The sequence below is a fragment of the Dysidea avara genome, chromosome 2 (genome assembly GCF_963678975.1).
Source record: "Dysidea avara chromosome 2, odDysAvar1.4, whole genome shotgun sequence".
Classification (NCBI taxonomy): Eukaryota; Metazoa; Porifera; class Demospongiae; order Dictyoceratida; family Dysideidae; genus Dysidea; species Dysidea avara.
Window position 1 is genome coordinate 24,930,704 of NC_089273.1, and position 19,921 is coordinate 24,950,624.

General features: G+C 38.0%; 1 protein-coding gene and 2 long non-coding RNA genes across 4 annotated transcripts in view; 2 read left to right on the forward strand and 1 right to left on the reverse strand.

Annotated features, from left to right (window-relative positions):
* The first annotated feature begins 4,980 nt into the window (after positions 1 to 4,980).
* On the forward strand, positions 4,981 to 6,466 carry LOC136243843 (uncharacterized). 2 transcript variants are annotated; one of them, XR_010695001.1, is made up of 7 exons: positions 4,981 to 5,256; positions 5,302 to 5,413; positions 5,462 to 5,563; positions 5,613 to 5,852; positions 5,908 to 5,964; positions 6,016 to 6,077; positions 6,134 to 6,466. It is a non-coding gene; the product is annotated as an uncharacterized lncRNA (long non-coding RNA). The 2 variants fall into 2 exon arrangements; XR_010695002.1 differs by having other exon boundaries at positions 4,982 to 5,256; positions 5,474 to 5,563.
* Positions 6,467 to 7,774: 1,308 nt separating this feature from the next.
* LOC136243859 (uncharacterized) overlaps positions 7,775 to 19,921 on the reverse strand; it is a 64,958-nt gene continuing 52,811 nt past the window's right edge. The window contains exons 9-10 of the mRNA XM_066035424.1: positions 16,409 to 17,323; positions 7,775 to 7,933 (exon numbers count right to left, since the gene is read on the reverse strand). Coding sequence (XP_065891496.1) covers positions 16,410 to 17,323 — 914 coding nt within the window. The 3' untranslated portion in view covers positions 7,775 to 7,933; position 16,409. The remainder of the gene's footprint in view (positions 7,934 to 16,408; positions 17,324 to 19,921) is intronic.
* LOC136246926 (uncharacterized) lies at positions 18,210 to 19,654 on the forward strand. The gene is made up of 6 exons (XR_010696924.1): positions 18,210 to 18,672; positions 18,732 to 18,903; positions 18,955 to 19,062; positions 19,121 to 19,171; positions 19,221 to 19,456; positions 19,511 to 19,654. It is a non-coding gene; the product is annotated as an uncharacterized lncRNA (long non-coding RNA).

The following is a 19,921-nucleotide window of genomic DNA, read 5'->3' on the forward strand; positions in this document are numbered from 1 at the left end:
TAATAGCTAGTTTTTAGCTTACACAATCCACTCAGTACTACTGTACAACTAAGATGAAGCTATCTGATGTGCAATTGAAGGGGTAATCTCTTGCAATATTTTAGAGCGATTATTGCCAACTAATTTTATTTCTTGCTCATACTTTCCTGATAAAATGGATTGGTGCACTAGTTCTGTATCAGGTGATCCTGCCAATAGAGCATTGCTAATGTGATCAAGTTCCTTCGTTAACACTTTAACATGACCTAATATTACAAGTCTGATGAAGTGATAATCTGGAGTCCTCACCAAAAATGATTCATAGCATCTCATGACAGCTAGCAACAGTTCTCCTTCACAGTATGGTAATAGCTCCTTCACCAACAGAGCTGCTTGCTGTGCTACTAATGCAACAGGGTAGGCATTACAGTACTCCTCTACAGTTTGAATTAAACTGTAAAATTTTCTTTGGGTAAGACAGTGCTGGGCCTTTTGGCTTAATATTTTGCTCAATTTGTGGGTTAATTTTAGTATTTTGTGACAGCTATTGTTCAGCCCAGTCATTTGCCCACTTAGTGTTGGCAAGAATATAGTAACATTTGGTAAGATCGACAAAACACGTTGCAACGCTAGCAATACCAGTATAATATTATGTGGATCAGTAATTGTGTGCATGTTTATCCATTTGAGGCAAAAAGGTATCACGTTATTTTCCACATGACTTTGTCTGTACATCTGAAAATCCACGGCAGCCAATGATGCTATTTCTCCTACAGTTACTCCATAGCATTTTTGAAAAAACTAACACTATGTGTGGTACGACAACATTATGACATTAGTGACACTGTTGAAAAGTATATTTTAAGTAGACCAACTGCTAGAGCTTGTTTGCAAAGAATTTTAAATATCTTAATACTCTCACTGGATACATACCAGGATTATGAGAAATTCATTGATTTCCTAAATGTTGCTACTGTGTTGCTGATCTTCCTCAAAGAATGGTCAAAGGTATTACAATTTTCACAGTTTTATTGATTGATAGCTATAATTAGTAACAAGCAGTTATGTGTAATGCTATTATAGAAAATCACTAAGTCATTTGTAATTAGGTTAGGTAATCCTAAGGCTGCAGCAACATTTGCTGCAGACCTTCAGTGCTGGTCACTGTAAAGCATTAATACAATAATTTATTTATATGAATGCACATACACACGTACATACTGTATATAGAAGTTGCCTTGCTTTTGTTTTAGTAGGTACATGTATGTGTAACATTATTCCTACTGGGCTATCAAGCTCACAACACTACCTTAAATTCCTAGAGCCATTTTGTATGTAAATAAATTTCAAATAATTCAATAACTAGCTAGTATATAATATCAACCATAGTTGCTATAATATCTCTCACAGTTCTCCATGTACAGTCCTAATAGTATTTCTTATGTACTGTATGACTACATCTTTAATTTGTGTTTGCATTGCAATTAATGTTTGCTTACACTTTTAGTTTTTAATTGCCATTGCTCAACTCCAGCTTTTGAATTTACTAATACACTGCCATTCACTGAAACAATGACTACTGTCTATTGTGGTCCTGACCATTATTGTCCCTCTACATTTACAAGTAGAGTAAATTATACCCTTAACAATAGACGAAGATTAGCTATAATCACATCCAACCAGACCATGACTAGTAAGTAGTAATATCGTGTGTTACCATACTGTAACAATATACGTACTAAATACCATACATTGTTATGATCATGCATATCAGACTTGGGGTCAAATACAGTGCATAGTATTTAATTACAAATACAAATACTGGAAAATTTTCCATATATAAATATGACTGCAAATACTTTTTGTTAGGACAATATGTAAATACAAATTACAAATACAAATACTTTCCAAAGTATTTAAATACAATTTCAAATATACTTCGTTATTATACTTAATTGTAGGCCCCGGCCTATTATGCTGGCATAATTTAAAGCATCAAGACACACGCTAGCATGTCGTGTGGACCAAGAAGCCGGCACGCCACACCGTGGGTATATATTGACAGGAAGAAGGAAAACATCACTTTCATAGCTTTGTATCTTGGTGATCTCTTATCCGATTGGAACCAAATTTGCTGTAGGATTGTCTTCCAGTTAGGGGAGTCCACATTCCAGATTTGAAGGAAATTGCCCCAGTCATTTCCAAGATACGAGCGGCCAAAGTTTCAATTTTTTTCTTGTTTTTTTTTTCTTTTCGCACACTTTGCAAAAATTGCTATAAAACACAAATGTGTAATCCAATCACCCTGAACTTTGGCACACAGAAAGGGAGTCCAAAGACCAATCCTAGTATGAAAATTGGTGCAAATCTGATGAATGGTTCAGGATTTAAGACCAATTATTCGCGTTAAACAAGATCGATGTGTTGTCACGCCTACTTACAGGGTAAATTGCTTCATGGAATGAGTTGAAAACCGGTTTGTGGATAGATCAACCATTGCAGGAGTGCCTTTGGTGGTTTGAAAGCAATCGAAATAAAGATCATGGAGATATGACATGAAACCAAAGGTGTGTAACAATTGCGCGATCGAGATTCGTGAATAAAAACTGATACCAATGATTTAGATACAAGAGAGAACTCAGCCAGAAGATGTCACCTTGTAGAGAGTTCAGCTACAAACAAATCACCCTGCGGAGAGTTCAACTACAAACAAATCACACTGTAGAGAGATCAGCTAGAAGAAGCCACCTTGTAGATAGTTCAGCTATGAACAGATCATCCTGTAGAGAGCTCAGCTAGAAACAAATCACTCTGTAGAGAGCTCAAATCACCCTGTCCTAGCTCTCTATTGTTCCTATGTTTTATAAATGACCTACCAGAGGGCATTAAAAAAGCAGAATAAGACTTTTCGCTGACAATATACACCAGTTACAAGCTGACTTACTCACCCTAGAACAATGGGCTAAAAAGCAGAACATGATATTTAACTCTTCCAAATGTGAGTTTCTTAGAATCACCAATAAAGCGAATCCCATTCACATGTCTTACTACATACAGAATGAAAGGATTAAAGAAGTGCCTCATGCTAAATACTTAGGGGTTACTATAGACCAACACCTAACATGGAATGAACATACAAGACAGATCACAACAAAGGCTAACAATGTCAAAAGTTTTCTCCAGTGAAACCTAAAATCATTCCCTGTAAATGTCAAAGCTATCTGTTACCAAAGTATGGCAAGATCAGTCTTTGACTATCCATCAATCATTTGGTCACTGTATATGCAGAAAAACATTCAAGCTCTGGAATCTCTGCAAAGGAGGTCTGCCAGATTTGTATTCAACAACTACTCACCTTATGATAGTGTATCTGACATGCTTACTAATCTTCGTTGGAGCCCTCTTGCTGACAGACAAAAAGAACATAGATTGCTGATGCTATATACAATAATTCACCATCTAGTATATATTGACGCTGACTCCTTACTCCCATGCACCTCGCCCTTGTAACCACTCTACATGTGGACACCCAAAGAGATTATTAGTTATGAGCAAGAATTAATGCTTACTCAAATTCTTCGTTTCCAAGTACTATCAAGCTATGGAACTCTATCAAATGATGTAAATATTTCTGATCTCAGCCAATTTAAGCAAAGAATAACAGGACTGCTCTTTTAATTTAAATAATTTTTGCAATGTAATCACTTTGTGCATATATGCTGTGTTTGTGAGGCCTGCACAGTAATAGTAAGTAATGATTTCTGAGAATGCCTGGAATGCTTTAATGAGAAATGGAGGTAGTATATACATTTAATGTCACTGTAAAGCATTAATAATAATAATAATAATAATGCATTTCTGAGCACTCATAGCAGTGCTATTATGGCATTTATACACCTTCTCTTAATCCCTTTGAAGTGAAGTGTGAAAGTGGTATAATATAGTTTTCAGAAGAATCCAAAACCACAAATACTTTTGGAAAGTCATTGCGTTTGAACTTACATCATGTAATGGTAGTGATGTTTTAAATGGAACCTAGGTCACTCCAGACATATAAAGCATGGGATGTTCTATTAGCATCTTGAAAACCACCAGTGTGAATCAGCTACTGAAAGAACATGTTATTAATCACTATATACCCATATTGTCTGTGGCTAAAGCTTCTTACTGTGGGTGGTAGGGAAAATTGTGCATTTGGCCAAGAACTTCTTGGTGACTAAAGCATACTTAGTCATTGACTTTTCTTCAAAATATAGTGCTGGATAATCTGTTTACCATACTGACAAACATCCGTCCTTCACTGTTTCTTTAAAGTCACTTACAACCATTGCTGGAGCCAAGTAACAAATTTGTATGTCCGGAAGTCCGAAGCACATTTGTTATTTCAATTTCTGATACTTCCATAGATTGTCATGGCTATTATGTATGTACATGACATAAAGTCAGACGTAATGGTGTCCCGTAAAATATGCGTGTTTTCGGATTCTTCTGAAAACGTCTTATACATTCTGCCTACTGCAATTTTTCATTTATAGCATAAAGCTGTAAATTTTTTACCAGGTTTTGTTCTCAGAATACTAATTTTCTATGGGAACTTTGTAGCAACTCCCAATTTCCACTATCCTCTTTGCCTGTCTTTAGGCTACACAGTAAGTGCTGTTCCAAGGTTATAGCCACTGTGTTCATAAGTTAAACACATTTGATTGAGACTGTGAAAACAGAGATTATTGACCACTAACTTGCATTATCCACCACACATACATTTCTATATTATTATTATCAACTGCTCACCAATAACAGGTAATAAGTTTCTATTTATTAACTCTGCCATTCCAGCATAATATATATTTGACTATAGTACGTTCGCGTTGAGCTGAATCCTGGGTTGTTGATTAAGAAGCCATACAAGATCAAAGGCTTTAAACATGATGTTTATGACGCATTTATTCGTAAGCCCATGTTACGGGCGCGCATTTTAATTGTTGAGAATATGGCGTCCAGTGCACCATCAGCGAGTGCGGAACGAAACCCTCTTGGAAAGAAGTTAAACAGCCAAACGAAGTACCTACTTATGAAACTATGGGAGTACTTTAAGCAAGAAGTGAAGAAATGTAAAATTTCTATCAACATCACGGAGAGAATCTCGAGTGCCACCGGTATTGCATGTAATGCCTTCTTTGCTGGGTTTTGGCATACATTACGCCACGCAGGGATTTCAAGGACATCCATTAGAATGGAGCACCGCAATAAAGGTGGTTTATTTACGCCAAGAAAAAGGTACAAAATACACTTTGCACAAGCCCGCTCAATTGTAATCGTCAGGTACAAATGTTCACGAGCCCATGTTGATGCAGACAGTTTTGACCCAGATACTATCAGACAAGATCCATTCATTGTACGGAAGGAAGGACATCTATCGCTCTCAAAGATTTTGGTAAGTTAAATTTTGAAACCTGGAACTTTGTCATGTACTCCATCTTAGGCCAAACTTAAGAATGATGGTGTTTTCTCTGGGGGTAGAACATTGCTTTAAAGAGTGTTGAGTGATATCGGATTTAAGTAGCAAGACGATTAATGAGAAGAGGTTAGCATTGAAACTGTTTGTGCTTTAATGTTACTACACGTATATGCAGGGTATGCTATGAGCAGCCCTGCACAGTCCATCAGCATCATAAATATTAAAGACGAACGAGGTGCAACAGAACTGAAGGAAGACCGGTTGTATATTTGGATGAGACTTGGGTAATGAAGAACTTCTAGAGCAATTCCTCATCCATATCAGCAGTGATAGTGAAGATGGTGATGGTGGTATTAATGAATCTTCCACTAGCAGCAGCGGGTCCAAGTCTTCTTCTGGGCTTACTTCATCTGCTGTAAGATTGTTTGATATTTGCAGCATTGGTGTTACAACTTGATTTTGTTCCCCAGGAGTCATCAGGTAGCTGGGATTAAACTCTGTGAAGTACATGAAAATACAGATGAAGTGTAAGTATGTGCACTTTAATTAAAAATATCATTGCTTTATTGTGCTAGCAGAAGTTGAACATACCATCCCTTGTATATTAAATCAGTGCAGGAGTGTTTGGAAGTCACTACAGGTACTATCAGCCCAAATTCATACATACAGTATTATTTCATTTGTTGAAACTTTTAGAGTTTTTTGGGAATGTAACTTCAAAAACAAAATGCTGGCTGGAAAAACTGTGTACATGTGTGGCGAAGTGATGAGAAAAGGATTAAAATGACAAATTGACTAAATGGGAACAGAAGACGATAGTCAGCTGTGGTGAATGTGAAGTAAAATACATGTTGTTTGGCTCACTTGCAGGAACACCAATGCTGCATGGCAGATTTTGAGCTGTTGTAATTTGGTTTTTTTCTCTTTTGTGGCTGAAGAAGTTTTTTACCTGAATATAAGCAGGCCACTTATCTTCTAAATATAGTGCAACAGTGGCCCCAGCTCTTCTACTTACGCAACTCTGTTTTACACACAAAATCTGTTTTATTTTTCTTGTAAAGTGTATTACAGCCTCTTACATAACGGATGGTGAAATCATGCATGTTGAGGGCGGGTGTATGACATCTGGCTTCGCCACAAACATGTGTCAACATGACCATCAAAGGGCCACTTTTTAGAGGCTTCCCCATTGAAAATGTATGGCAAAACTTTACAGTGTCATAACTGGAGTGTCTTATATTCAAATGAAGCGCTTTTAATATATTTTTAGCGGATCGAGAAGCGCTACGTATCGAGCAATACAGGAGGCCCATGCGACGTAGCAATCGTAAGTTATTAATCGTTTTTGAGGGTTCAGCTCAACGCGAACGTACTATAAGTGAATTGTGTGGTTCAGTTGAAAACATACTGTAATAACGACACAGGAAAGGCTACATTTGCTTGTCAATACAGTGATCTCGACCCTGACAATCACAATTTCTTGTTTGTGAAGAGTGGCAAGGGCAATGCCTAAGTTCAAACATGACTGCAACTTCTTCACTAAATTTGGTTCACATTCACAGTCGTCACAGATATGTAAGGCTATCAGTAATGTTTACCATCATGTGTACAGTTGGTGTAATGACAATGATGCTGATTATCTACTTCTTCAGTCACAAAAATGCTGCACTTTGTTTTATAACAAACAAGTGTGTTTCATCATGGATCCATTCATATTTACTGTAGACCATTGTTTCTACAAGAGAGAATCTACAGAAGTGCAGCATTATGTCTGAAAACAGTCCAATAAACAGTTAGGAATTTCCGGAAAATCACAAATGTTTACTGGAAATTATCTGCTTGATAAGACATGCTGGTCGATAATTCACGGCTTATGCTACACTAGCTATATCCCTATTTTTTTTTATTAATGATACTTGTTTTACAGTCTTGGACTCCATAGTGTATGTGGTGACCATAATTATTGAAGAGTGTTTATTTACCTATAATAATACAAGAATCAACAAATTTAAACAAAGACTGGTTTTTTTTGTATTTTATCCACACACTGAGATAAATGCAAGATAAAGTAAATTTAAAGCTATTGATGAATCTATGTAAAAGAATGCCAGTATAATAAAAGTGTTGACATTGCAGTGTTCACTGCACCATTGTTTCTGACAAAACCTGAATAATTAAACTGTGTTAACTATACATTAAGGCTTTGTAATGCATCTATATGCAGCAGTACAAAACACAAACACATACTTACAGTGATGAACTACTGTATTATGGCTCTTTTCATGCAAGTTAGTAATTAGCACTGCTCTGCAAGTGTTAAGAACTGTTATATGTGGCTCTATATAGAGGATACTTATGTATTATATATTAATTACAAATTTAACTGATCTAATGCACTATACTATTGCACATACAGTAAGTAAGTTAACAATAATAGTAAAAGTGTATAATATTTTGTATCTTCCAACATGTGTCTTCTTAAACATCAATGAGAAACTGCACAAAGATAAAATAATGCATACTATATGATACGTGAAAGCATTCCCATGAGCACAGACTATACAGTAAATAAAACAGGGGTGTTGAAAAGGAGGAATGAGGCCTCAGGCACTGCCTCTTTACTTTGAAGAGTGGAGAGTCAGTTATGTCTATGTTTCGAAGTTAATGTGCAGCAACATTAGCAATTTAATGTGCCTTGATTAGTAGAATTTGTGTTACAGATTATGCGACAATGAAATACCAGTACTGAGAATGCATAAGATAAAGATACTCTACTAATTAAGGCAGTCACCTAAACTACTCTAACAGAAAATTCAGCGGAAACATAAAAATTGTTTCTGTTATGCTATGTAGTTTTGTGAACCTGCTGCTTTTTACTAAACCCCATTATTGGAAGGTGAATAATTGGATATTGACCTGTTGGAAGACTTAGGGTGGTACCAAGGTGACCATCAACATCATGGCTTACAATAACACTTACTACAATCACAGATTAACACAATGCATGTTTTGAGGTTATGTTGTGATGTTACCACTTGTCAGCAGGCGTAATTTATGGTTTGCAAGGTGGGTGGTCAAAATCAGTTTATAGGCTTCTAAGCCAATAATCAAGACACACAGTAGTGTGTCATACGGCCCAAGTAGTCGGCGTGCCACACCGTGAGTATATTGATAGGAGGAAAGAAAATGCAATTTTCACACCTTTATTGCTCCGTGATCCCTCATCCGATTGGAACCAGTTTCACTGCAGAGGTGCCTGCCAGGTAGGCCACCCCACATACCAAATTTGAAGGAAATCGGCCCAGCAATTTCCGAGAAATTGGTGGCCAAAATTTCATATTTATTTCTTCACTTTTTTCTTCTTATTCTTTGATTTTCGCACACTTAAAAATTGCTATAAAGCACAAACACGTTAACCAATCGGCTTGAAACTTGGCACACTCAAAGGGAGTGTAAGGGCAAATCCCAGTACCATGTTTAGTGCAAATTGAATGAACAGTTCATGAGTTATGACTGATTATATGCGTTACACAAGATCGATTTGTTGTCATGCCTACAGGGTAAACTGCTTCAAGAAATGAGTTGAAAATCGATATGTGGATAGACCAACCATCGTAGAAGTGGAATTGAAGTAAGGATCATGGAGGTATGACTCAAAATCAAAGGTGTGTAACAATTGTGCGATTGAGCTTTGTAAATAAAATACCATTAATTTTCGCTGCTACCAGGCAAACCGCTTAGAGCAATGGACTGAAAATCGGTGTGTAGATGCAATAATCAATGTAGAAAGTACTTGCAGTAGTACAGAAAAATTGGAGTACAAACCACTGAGTTATGATTCAAAAAACAACACGTGTCACAAATATGAGATCAAGATACTCTAATAGAACAGTCACCCTAATAGAGCATTCAGCTATGTTTATAAGTTTATCCATTATAGAGCTCTACTACATTGAAAGTTATTCTGTAGGGAGTTCAGGTACAAATATAGATAGCTCAGCTTCAAACAAGTCACCATGTAGAGTTCAGCTACAAATAGAGATTCAGAACATTACAAGTCACAATGAAGAGAGGTCTACAAACAAGTCACTCTGTAGAGAATTCGGCTACACACAAGTCACTCTGTAGAAAATACCATCCTGTACAGAGTTCGCTACAAACAAGTTACCCTATAGAGATCAGCTACAAACAAGTAACCCTGACTGTACAGAGTTCAGCTAAAAACAAGTCACAGTATAGAGACTTTAACTATAAAAAACCATCTTGTAGAGAGTTCACAAGTCAGAGATCAGCTACAAACAAGTCACTGTAGATAAATCAGCTAGAAAAAGCCACCCTGTAGAGAGATCAGCTAGAAACAAGTCACCCTGTAGAGAGTTCAGCTACAAACTAGTCACTCTGTAGAGAATTCGGCTACACACAAGTCACTCTGTAGAAAATACCACCCTGTACAGAGTTCACTACAAACAAGTTACCCTATAGAGATCAGCTATAAACAAGTAACCCTGACTGTACAGAGTTCAGCTAAAAACAAGTCACAGTGTATAGGCTTTAGCTATAAAAATCCATCTTGTAGAGAGTTCACAAGCCAGAGATCAACTACAAACAAGCCACTGTAGATAAATCAGCTAGAAAAAGTCACCCAGTAGAGCTCAGCTAGAAATTAATCACCCTGTAGAGAGTTCAGCTACGAACAGATCACCCTGTAGAGCATTCAACTACAAACAGACCACCCTATAGAGAGTTCAGCTAGAAACTAATCACCCTGTAGAGAGTTCAGCTATGAACAGATCACCCTGTAGAGCATTCAACTACAAACAGATCACCCTATAGAGAGTTCAGTTACAAACTAATCACCCTGTAGAGAGTTCACCATGTTTTCGTATTTTCTCCAGCTGCCATTCTTGTTACAGACAAATTTAACTGCAAAAGTGAGAATTTTATTGCAAAACCAACGAATTCATTTGCAAACGAGACTAATTCAATTGCAAAAGCGACAAACTCAATTGCAAATGGGACGAATTCAATTGCAAAGTCGCCGAATTCAATTGCAAAAGCCTATAAAATCAAAATAGTTAAGTATTAAAAATCTGCTTTAAATCTTTTTCTTCTTCCTGTGGGAAAGAAAAAAAAATAGGTTAAAAAGCCTTAAAGCCGGTCATAGGTTGGCTTTGGGGTATAAAAATACGAAAGGAAGTGATATCTAATCCAAAACAGTCAAGCTGTAAAGAAAGAGTGCAGCCCCAAAAAGGCGATGGTGAAAAAAGATGTAAAATCCAAGGTGGCGGCCAAGAAATGGCTGTGATGGTAGGTTAATGGTAAAATTTTGTGGTGGTTTAAAGAAATCACAGATAGCCAGAGTTACAAGGCAAAAACCAAACAACTGTAAATCACGGGGTCGAAACACTCTAATAGAACAGTCACTGTGGGTAAAATGTGTATGAAAATAATTTAAAAAAAAATTCACTGACCAGCATTCGAACCAGGGACCTCCACATACTGAACACACAAATCCTTAATCACTAAGCCACTGCTATCACCTCACTTAATTTCTACTTTATAAATGAAAATTCTAGCTAAAATGTACTCAATAGTGATAAGTTAATAATTTCATAGATCTGCCAATGGAAAATCTAGATTGTTCTAGAACATTCTATGTGTGTTCTATTAGAAATCCAAAAACATAAGCACTCTATTAGAGCATTGCAAAAGTAATCAATGTAATACAATACTTTACAACTTCTCTAGTATTCCATCGAATCAAAGCTGATGACTATAGCCATTTTGGTACAGATCAGCAGGATAGTACACTACTATAAAGACCTAACCGCACCAATCATCATCATCATAGCCATCTTACTAAGTGCTATGCTAATAAAATTTGTAACAACAGCTGCAAATTGTATTCTAGCATAAAAGGTGCAGGAATTGCTCTGTAAAAATTGTGCAACTGCAACTTATCACATTTTGCATGAAAAATCAAAATACTCCAACAGAAAAGTTACTGCAAATAGTATCTAATCAAAAACAGCCAAGCTGTAAAAAAGGAGTGCGGCCCTTGAAAAGGCTATGGTGAAAAAAGATGTGAAATCCAAGGTGGCGGCCAAGAAATGGCTGTGATGGTAGGTTAATGGTAAAAATTTTAATAACGACAATTCAGGTGAATTTTGTGCCAATTGACCAAGCGGCACCAAATTCACCTGAATTGTCGTTATTAAAATTTTTACCATTAACCTACCATCACAGCCATTTCTTGGCCGCCACCTTGGATTTCACATCTTTTTTCATCATAGCCTTTTCAAGGGCCGCACTCCTTTTTTTACAGCTTGGCTGTTTTTGATTAGATTTCACTTCTTTTTGTATTTGTATACCCCAAAGCCGGCCTATGGCAAGCTTTGGGGCTTTTTAACCTAAATATTTTTCTTTACCACAGGAAAAAGAAAAAGATGAAGCAGATTTTATAAATACTTTAACTCATTCTAATTTTATCAGTAAATGTACAAATTATATATATAATGCATATATCAAGAGTTCATAATATAAAAAGAGAGCATATATTTATTACATGTCAATTAATCCCCACAGGATAATTTGCAGCTGATTTCTCTACTGGGTGACTTGAAATGTAGCTGAACTCTCTACAGGGTGATCTGCTTGTATGTAGATGAACTCTTTACAGGATTCTCTCTACAGGGTGACTTGACTCTAGCTGAACTCTCTGCAGGGTTATCTGTTTGTAGTTGAATTCTCTACAGGGTGATTTGTTTGCAGCTGATGAACTCTCTACAAGGTAACTTCTTCTAGCTGATCTGTCTACAGGGTGGCTTGTTTCTAGCTGGTCTCTCTATAGGGCGATTTGTTTGTAGCTGAATTCTCTACAGGGTGATGTGTTTGCAGCTGACCTCTCTATATGGTGGTTGCTTTGTAGCTGAACTATCTAATAAGTGACTTCTTCTAGCTGAACTCTCTACAGGGTGATCTTTTCATAGCTGAACTCTTTACAGGATGATTTGTTTGCAGCCGAACTCTCTACATGATGATTTCTTTGTAGCTGAACTCTCTACAGGGTGATTTGTTTGTAGCTGAAATCCCTACAAGGTAACTTCTTCTAGCTGATCTTTCTACAGGGCGATTTGTTTGTAGCTGAGTTCTCTACAGGGTGTTCGTTTGCAGCTGAATTCTCTACATGGTGGTTTCTTTATAGCTGAACTCTCTACAAGGTGACTTCTTCTAGCTGATCTCTCTACAGGGTGATTTGTTTGTAGCTGAACTCTCTACAGGTGATTTGTTTGTAGCTGAACTCTCTACAAGGTGATACTTCTAGGTGATCTCTCTACAGGATGACTTGTTTCTAACTGAACTCTCAACAGGGTGATCTGTTCATAGCTGAACTTTGTACTGGGTGATTTGTTTGCAGCTGAACTCTCTACGTGGTGGTTTCTTTGTAGCTGAACTCTCTACAAGGTAATTTCTTCTAGCTGAACTCTCTACAGGATGACTTGTTTCTAGCTGATCTCTCTGCAGGGTGATCTGTTCATAGCTATAGCTGAACTTTCTACAGGGTGATTTGTTTGCAGCTGAACTCTCTATACATGGTAGTTTCTTTGTAGCTGAATTCTCTACAATGTGACTTCTTCTAGCTGAACTCTCTACAAGGTGACTTGTTTTCTAGCTGAACTCTCTACAGGTGATTTGTTTGCAGCTGATCTCTCTACATGGTGACTTCTTCTAGCTGATCTATCTACAGGGCGATTTGTTTGTAGTTGAGTTCTCTACAGGGTGTTTGTTTGCAGCTGAACTCTCTACATGGTAGTTTCTTTGTAGCTGAACTCTCTACAATGTGACTTCTTCTAGCTGAACTCTCTACAGGGTGACTTGTTTCTAGCTGAACTCTCTACAGGTGATTTGTTTGCAGCTGATCTCTCTACAGAGTGATTGATTTTTTTGCAGCTGAACTCTCTACATTGTGGTTTCTTTGTAACTGAACTCTCTACAGTGTGATTTGTTTGTAGCTGAACTCTCTACAGGGTAATCTGTTCGTAGCTGAACTCCCTACAAGGTAACTTCTTCTAGCTGATCTTTCTACAGGGCGATTTGTTTGTAGCTGAGTTCTCTACAGGGTGATTTGTTTGCAGCTGAACTCTCTACATGGTAGTTTCTTTGTAGCTGAACTCTCTACAATGCAACTTCTTCTAGCTGAACTCTCTACAGGGTGACTTGTTTCTAGCTGATCTCTCTACAGGGTGACCTGTTTCTAGCTGAACTCTCTACAGGGGATTTGTTTGCAGCTGAACTCTCTACAAGGTAACTTCTTCTACCTGATCTTTCTACAGGGTGATTTGTTTGTAGCTGAATTCTCTACAGGGTGACTTGTTTCTAGCTGATCTCTGTACAGGGTGACTTGTTCCTGCTGAACTCTCTACAGGTGATTTGTTTGTAGATGAATTCTCTTACATGGTGGTTTCTTTGTAGCTGAACTCTCTGCAAGGTTACTTCTTCTAGCTGATCTCTCTACAACATGACTTGCTTCTAACTGAACTCTCTACAGTGTGATCTGTTCATAGCGGAACTTTCTACTGGGTGATTTGTTTGTAGCTGAACACTTTGCACGATTGTTTCTTTGTAACTGAACTCTCTACAAGGTAACTTCTTCTAGCTGATCTCTCTACAGGGCAATTTGTTTGAACTGAACTCTCTACATGATGGTTTCTTTGTAGCTGAACTCTCTATTAGGTACCTTCTTCTGGCTGATCTGACTACAGGGTGACTTGTTTGTAACTGAATTCCCTACAGAATAATTTGCAATGTGAGTAAATTATAAATGCAGCTGAATGCTTTATTAGGGTGACTGTTCTATTAGAGTATCTCGATCTCGCATTTACTACACGTAGTTGCCTTTCGAATCATAACTCAGTGGTTTGTAATTCGATTCTTCTGTACTACTGCAAGGACTTTCTATGATGATTATTCCAGCTACATACTGATTTTCAGCTCATTGCTCTAAGCGGTTTGCCTGGTAGATACGAAAACTAATAGTTTTTTATTCATAAAAATCGATTGCGTAATTTTGACACAGGTCGGGTTTTGTGTCATGTCTCCGTGGCCTTTATCCCGATTCCTTTCAAACCACAAAAAGGCACTCCTACGATGGTTGCTCCATCTACATATCAATTTTCAACTGATTCCTCAAAGGAGTTTACCGTGTAGGCGTGACAGACCTTCGACCTTATTTTACGGAAATAATCGGTCATAACTCCGTTAATGTTCATCGGATTCCTACCAAAGTTGGTACACAGATCCGCCTTAATGAGCCCTTTAAGTGCTCCAAATTTCAGCCCGATCCGAGCACGCATTCGTGTTTTATGGCGGATTTTGCGAATGTGCGAAATGAAGAAGTAGAAGAAGAAAAAAACGAAGAAATTAAAACGAAATTTTGTTCGCTCGTATCTCGGAAATGGCTGGAGCGATTTTCTTCAAATTTGGTGTGTAGACTCCCCTTACTGGCCGGTACCTCTCTAGCAAATTTGGTTCCAATCGGATAAGGGATCACAGAGCTACATAGGTGTGAAAATTGCGTTTTCTTTCTTCCTGTTAATATACTCACGGGTGGCACGCCGGCTTCTTGGGCCGCACGACACACTACCGTGTGTCTTGATACCTAACCTGGAAGGAATTTACTTTGTCACAAAACACTATTGCAAATAAACACAGACACTACATATATATTACAATTTTATATTGTCATGAACAAGCAAGCACAAAATTAGAATTGAAACCTCTGACTCTGATTTATTTACATCACTTTTACAATCACATTATTGTACTTGTAATTAGATAATTGGTTTGTGTATTGTAACTCTTTTTTTCCCTGAGGATACCAGCAGGGCTGGCTGCTAAGTATAAGGCCAGGTAAACTTGATTACTTGTTTCTCATCCACAAAAATTCTGATTTTCACGTGGGCGGGAGGTCATTTTTCATTAATCATTATTAAAGAAAATACTCCAAATCTGTTACTATAAAGGTTAGCTAAACTAGCAGCTACTTATGTTTTATCACTGTTTCTGAGGAGCAAGTGACATTTGCTGTGCTGTAAAATGATAGCCAACCTTCTTAGCATCAAAATACGTGTACACATGATTGACAACGGCATAATGAAATTAGGTGATGGGGTAAAAAGGGATGTGGGCGGGGATGAGAAACAATTAATCAAGTTTGCTTGGTCTAAATAAATAAATCAGTATAAATCGGCTTTAGTATCGGATCAGTAGGCATTTTTCTGTATTGGTAGAGCACTAGTTTGATCATATCATGTTTCTCCATTGCATCTGTAGATAAGAACAATGGTTTGCAAACCTCAAAGCCAATTTATGGTATATTTTAAACTACAAAAAGAAGTGAAATCCACGCAAAAGCAGCCAAGCTGTATAAAAAAGGGTGAGTCCTTCAAAAAACCTGGGTGAAAAAAGTTGTGAAATCAAAAATGGCAGCCATGAAATAGTTGCAATGATGTTGATGATAATAAATTTTATTAATGCACAAAGGCCATTATAAAATTTATTATCATCCACATCATTGCAGCCAATTCAAGGCCGCCATTTTTGATTTCATGACTTTTTCACCCAGGCTTTTTGAAAGCCGCACCCTTTTATACCAGCTTGGCTGCTTTTGCATGGATATTTATTCCACATGACTGTTGTGTTATTTTATGCATATTTTACTCTCCAATGATTCTTCTATTTTGCTTGATATATTGCTCGAAATTTATCTATACGAAATTTTGTTTGTAAAATTGTCAGTTTCAGTAACTTACCTTGTTATCGGAAAGGCACTGGAATGGCCGTATTTCCATAGTTTCATATGAATAATTTGGAAAGGTATAGAAATGTGCAGAATTATGGCTGTTCCAGTATATACCTTTCCTTAAACTTGAACCATTGTGTAGTGATATTAATGCAACAATAAGCACTAACCTCAATTTTTCCTCAAAGTGGTGCAAACAGATGGATCATTGAGACATGTATGGACATAGTCAGCAGCTAACAATGCAGCAGTTGGCTGGAATTCCTTTGTTTTATTTCCATCACCAAAATCACACACTCTCTTAACCATTATGGTATTGATTTGTGATTGCTGGGTACCTTCAACTAAATAACCTGCTTCCATTTCAATACCAATTGCTTCAGGGGCAAAAGTGTCAATCTTTTCAGCTTTAACCGCCGCATTATCAATTAGATATGGCCCACTCAGAATTTCACCAACTTTAACTTTGGGCCTAATGCCAGAATTCTTTAAGCGGATATGCAAATCTTGTGATGGAAATTCTATTTTGAAATGATTAAAGAGTTCAACAAGGTATGAAGATGTTTGTATTGTTTCTCCTCTTTGCAGTTCTCCAGAACCCTGTATTCTTGCTTTCGCATAGTTAGTTACCTTATCAGAAACTAGAACATCACACATATCTGTCTTCTTTTCCACCCCACAGGCTACGCCTACTCCAATGATAGCACCAAGATTTTTGAAGCAATTGTAGGCCAATGTAGGGACTGAGCTAGCACCACCTTGTAGAGATGAACCTGGTTTAATTTGCCTAACAGCAGCTGGACAAGCTCCGTAGTTACCAATACAATAAATAGCAGCTTCACTAAAGTGATTTCCATGTGATTTGCGATCATGATACCTGTAGATTTCGCTATAACCATCAAGTGGCTTTAAGTAAGCTAACACAGCATGGTATTCTTTGTCATTTACTGTTACCAGCAATACAACCACTTTTCCCAAAATTTGACTTAGCTGTGCATCATCTTGTGGACATGATGAAATCGTTATTCTTTTCTTGACCATTTCCATCAATTCAGCTTCTGTCCAAAGATATTTAGATGAAATGACTATACAAAAAAGCAATGGTCAAGTAAAGAACAATGACAATATGGTATATATTTATGGAGAGCACTGTGGTAATTATGATAGCATGATAATATGATTTCCAAGACTTTTAATGATATAGTATAGCGGCGTAGACCCCAAAATTGGCAATATTGTGCACTTTTTCATAAAACCATGAAACTTTCCACATAAATAGTACTCCTCATGACATGTAATTTTAGATATAGTGCCATCACTGAGTTGACATTTGGTGACTTTTATGGCCATTTTTGTACAGAACATTGGTTATTTTTGTCTTTAACTCCCCGAGGCAGTAATTAACATGTTAAAACATGGTACCAAACAAACGATCTTGCTGATAGAAACAACTTGGTTTTTATTTGAAGTCAATAGGTGATTTCATTCTTAAGTTATAAGTATTTTTATTAGCTGCAAAATTTGATAAATTTATGCATAATTATCTGCCCACAGGTAATTCACACCTTGAGGGCAGGTAAATTTATCAAATTTTGCAGCTAGTAAAAATGATCATAACTTTGTAATGAAATCACCTATTAACTTCAAATAAAAACCAAGTTGTTTTTATCAGCAAGATCATTTGTTTGGTACCATGTTTTAACATGTTTATTACTGCCAGGGAGTTAAAAACAAAAATGATCAATTTTCTGTACAAAAATGGCCGTAAAAGTCAAATCAGCAATGGTACTATATCTCAAAATACATGTATTGAAGACTACTATTTATGTGGAAAGTTTCATGGCTTTATGAAAAAGTGCACAATTTTTTTGGTTGTGCCGCTATACTAATACTGTATTATTTCATCAGAATATCATGGTTTGACGAAACCCAGACATCAAAGCATATAAAACATATAATTAGTATCCTATTAACTAGGTGCGGCTAGTCCGATGACCCTACCGTTGGATGATCGGATGGCCCTGTCGCTAAATGATTCTACCTCGTGTGGGATAATGGGTGTGCCAGGGTGAAATTTCCGAACCTCCGGGAACCTTCCTGTAGTTCCTTTCTAGATCACGTGACGGACTCACGTGATCCCGAGGATGATTCGGTCACGTGTACCCTCCATTACTTTAACCAAGCTCATGTGGTACAATCAGCCCACCTAAGCTGGCCTCCGAGCCAGCATTTAGACTGCTTCCACATGAGCCTGAGGCTGTCTGGCCACACCCATACAAGCAACGCCTTGCATTTCAGGGGTAAGATGTGCTGAAGTTACATAGGTATTATAATCATGAAATACAATTTGTACATGGGTCCGTCAAATTGGGCACTGTGCCATAGTGGAAGACAAATTGGCAAGGTGATCCGGTCTAAGTTTGACATACAGGAGGTAAGCTGAGCTCTGCCAACGGCCCAGGGTTTGAATGACAGAGTCTGCAATGCCTGCAGATGCTGCTGTTGTAGCTGCCCCGATGCGGAAGCTGTGCCCTGAATACAGATGAGCTGGAATATTGGCCGACTGAAGAGCTTGACGGACGTGTTCAATGAACTTGGTCTTTGATAATGGTTTAAGATCATCCCACATGAAGAGTGGCCCAGAAGCATTACCTCGGATAGCCAGGTAGGAAAGAAGTGCTGTTACTGGGCATAAGTCATCTTGTGTTCTTCCCAGTACTAGCTTGACACCCTTCATGAAAGGATCGGTCTTGGAACGCTTGAGCTGGATGGAGATGACAGTAGGAGAGGTGGCATTATCTACCGCCAAGTCCGCGAAGGACAGGTGAATCTTCGGGTCATAATTTGTCTCTGATTCTACTGTGATCTCGCCCGATCTGCAGAAGCCAAAGAATGTGGTAGAGGCTGCTGCCCACAACATAGTATTGTTGAAGGTAGAGATCCCAGACATCCAAATTTGTCTAAGCATTCGAAGGATTGAAGGGGTGATTGGGAGGCGTGATCGGGGTTGCCTTCCTGCTCTTGCTGCCAGGACTTTGACACCCTTGAGAACCTGGCTAAGACGGGGCATTTGATCTAAGTGTGGATCCTGGAAGCCTGCTGCCACCTGAAGTTGACGAATACCAGACAAATATGTTCGAATAGAGGAACCAGCAAGTCCTTCCTGACCCATGCAAGCTACGAAATAGCACAATATGTTCTCTGATACTGGGAGTGGGGTTAGTGAGAAATTATTGCAGAACTGCAGGTACCTTCTCTCTGCTGCCTTGTAGGTTTTATGAGTCGATGATGACAAGGCTGCTACAAAGTAACGGCAAACTGCCTGATCCAAACTGTAGACTGAGGATTGGGGATGATCCTGGGTGATGACACTTGGAGATCTCCTGCTTGAGAGGCCTGTGAAGGGGAGAGAGCTGTATAACATGTATAACAAGGGAGATTGAGACTGACATTCAAACCCCTGAGAAGGACCCTGGGACGTCATATATACCCTACTGATGCCTTAGTCCGGCCTAAGGACCCTAGGACTGTATGGCTATAAAAGGACTAGGTGACCGACCGAAATTCAGTACGTATGTTGTAGGGGCCACCTGCAAAAGTGATTGATTTATGACCTGCATAAGTGTTACATGTGTAAGTGTTACAACGATAGTCATTTGTACACATTATTAAAAACACACATT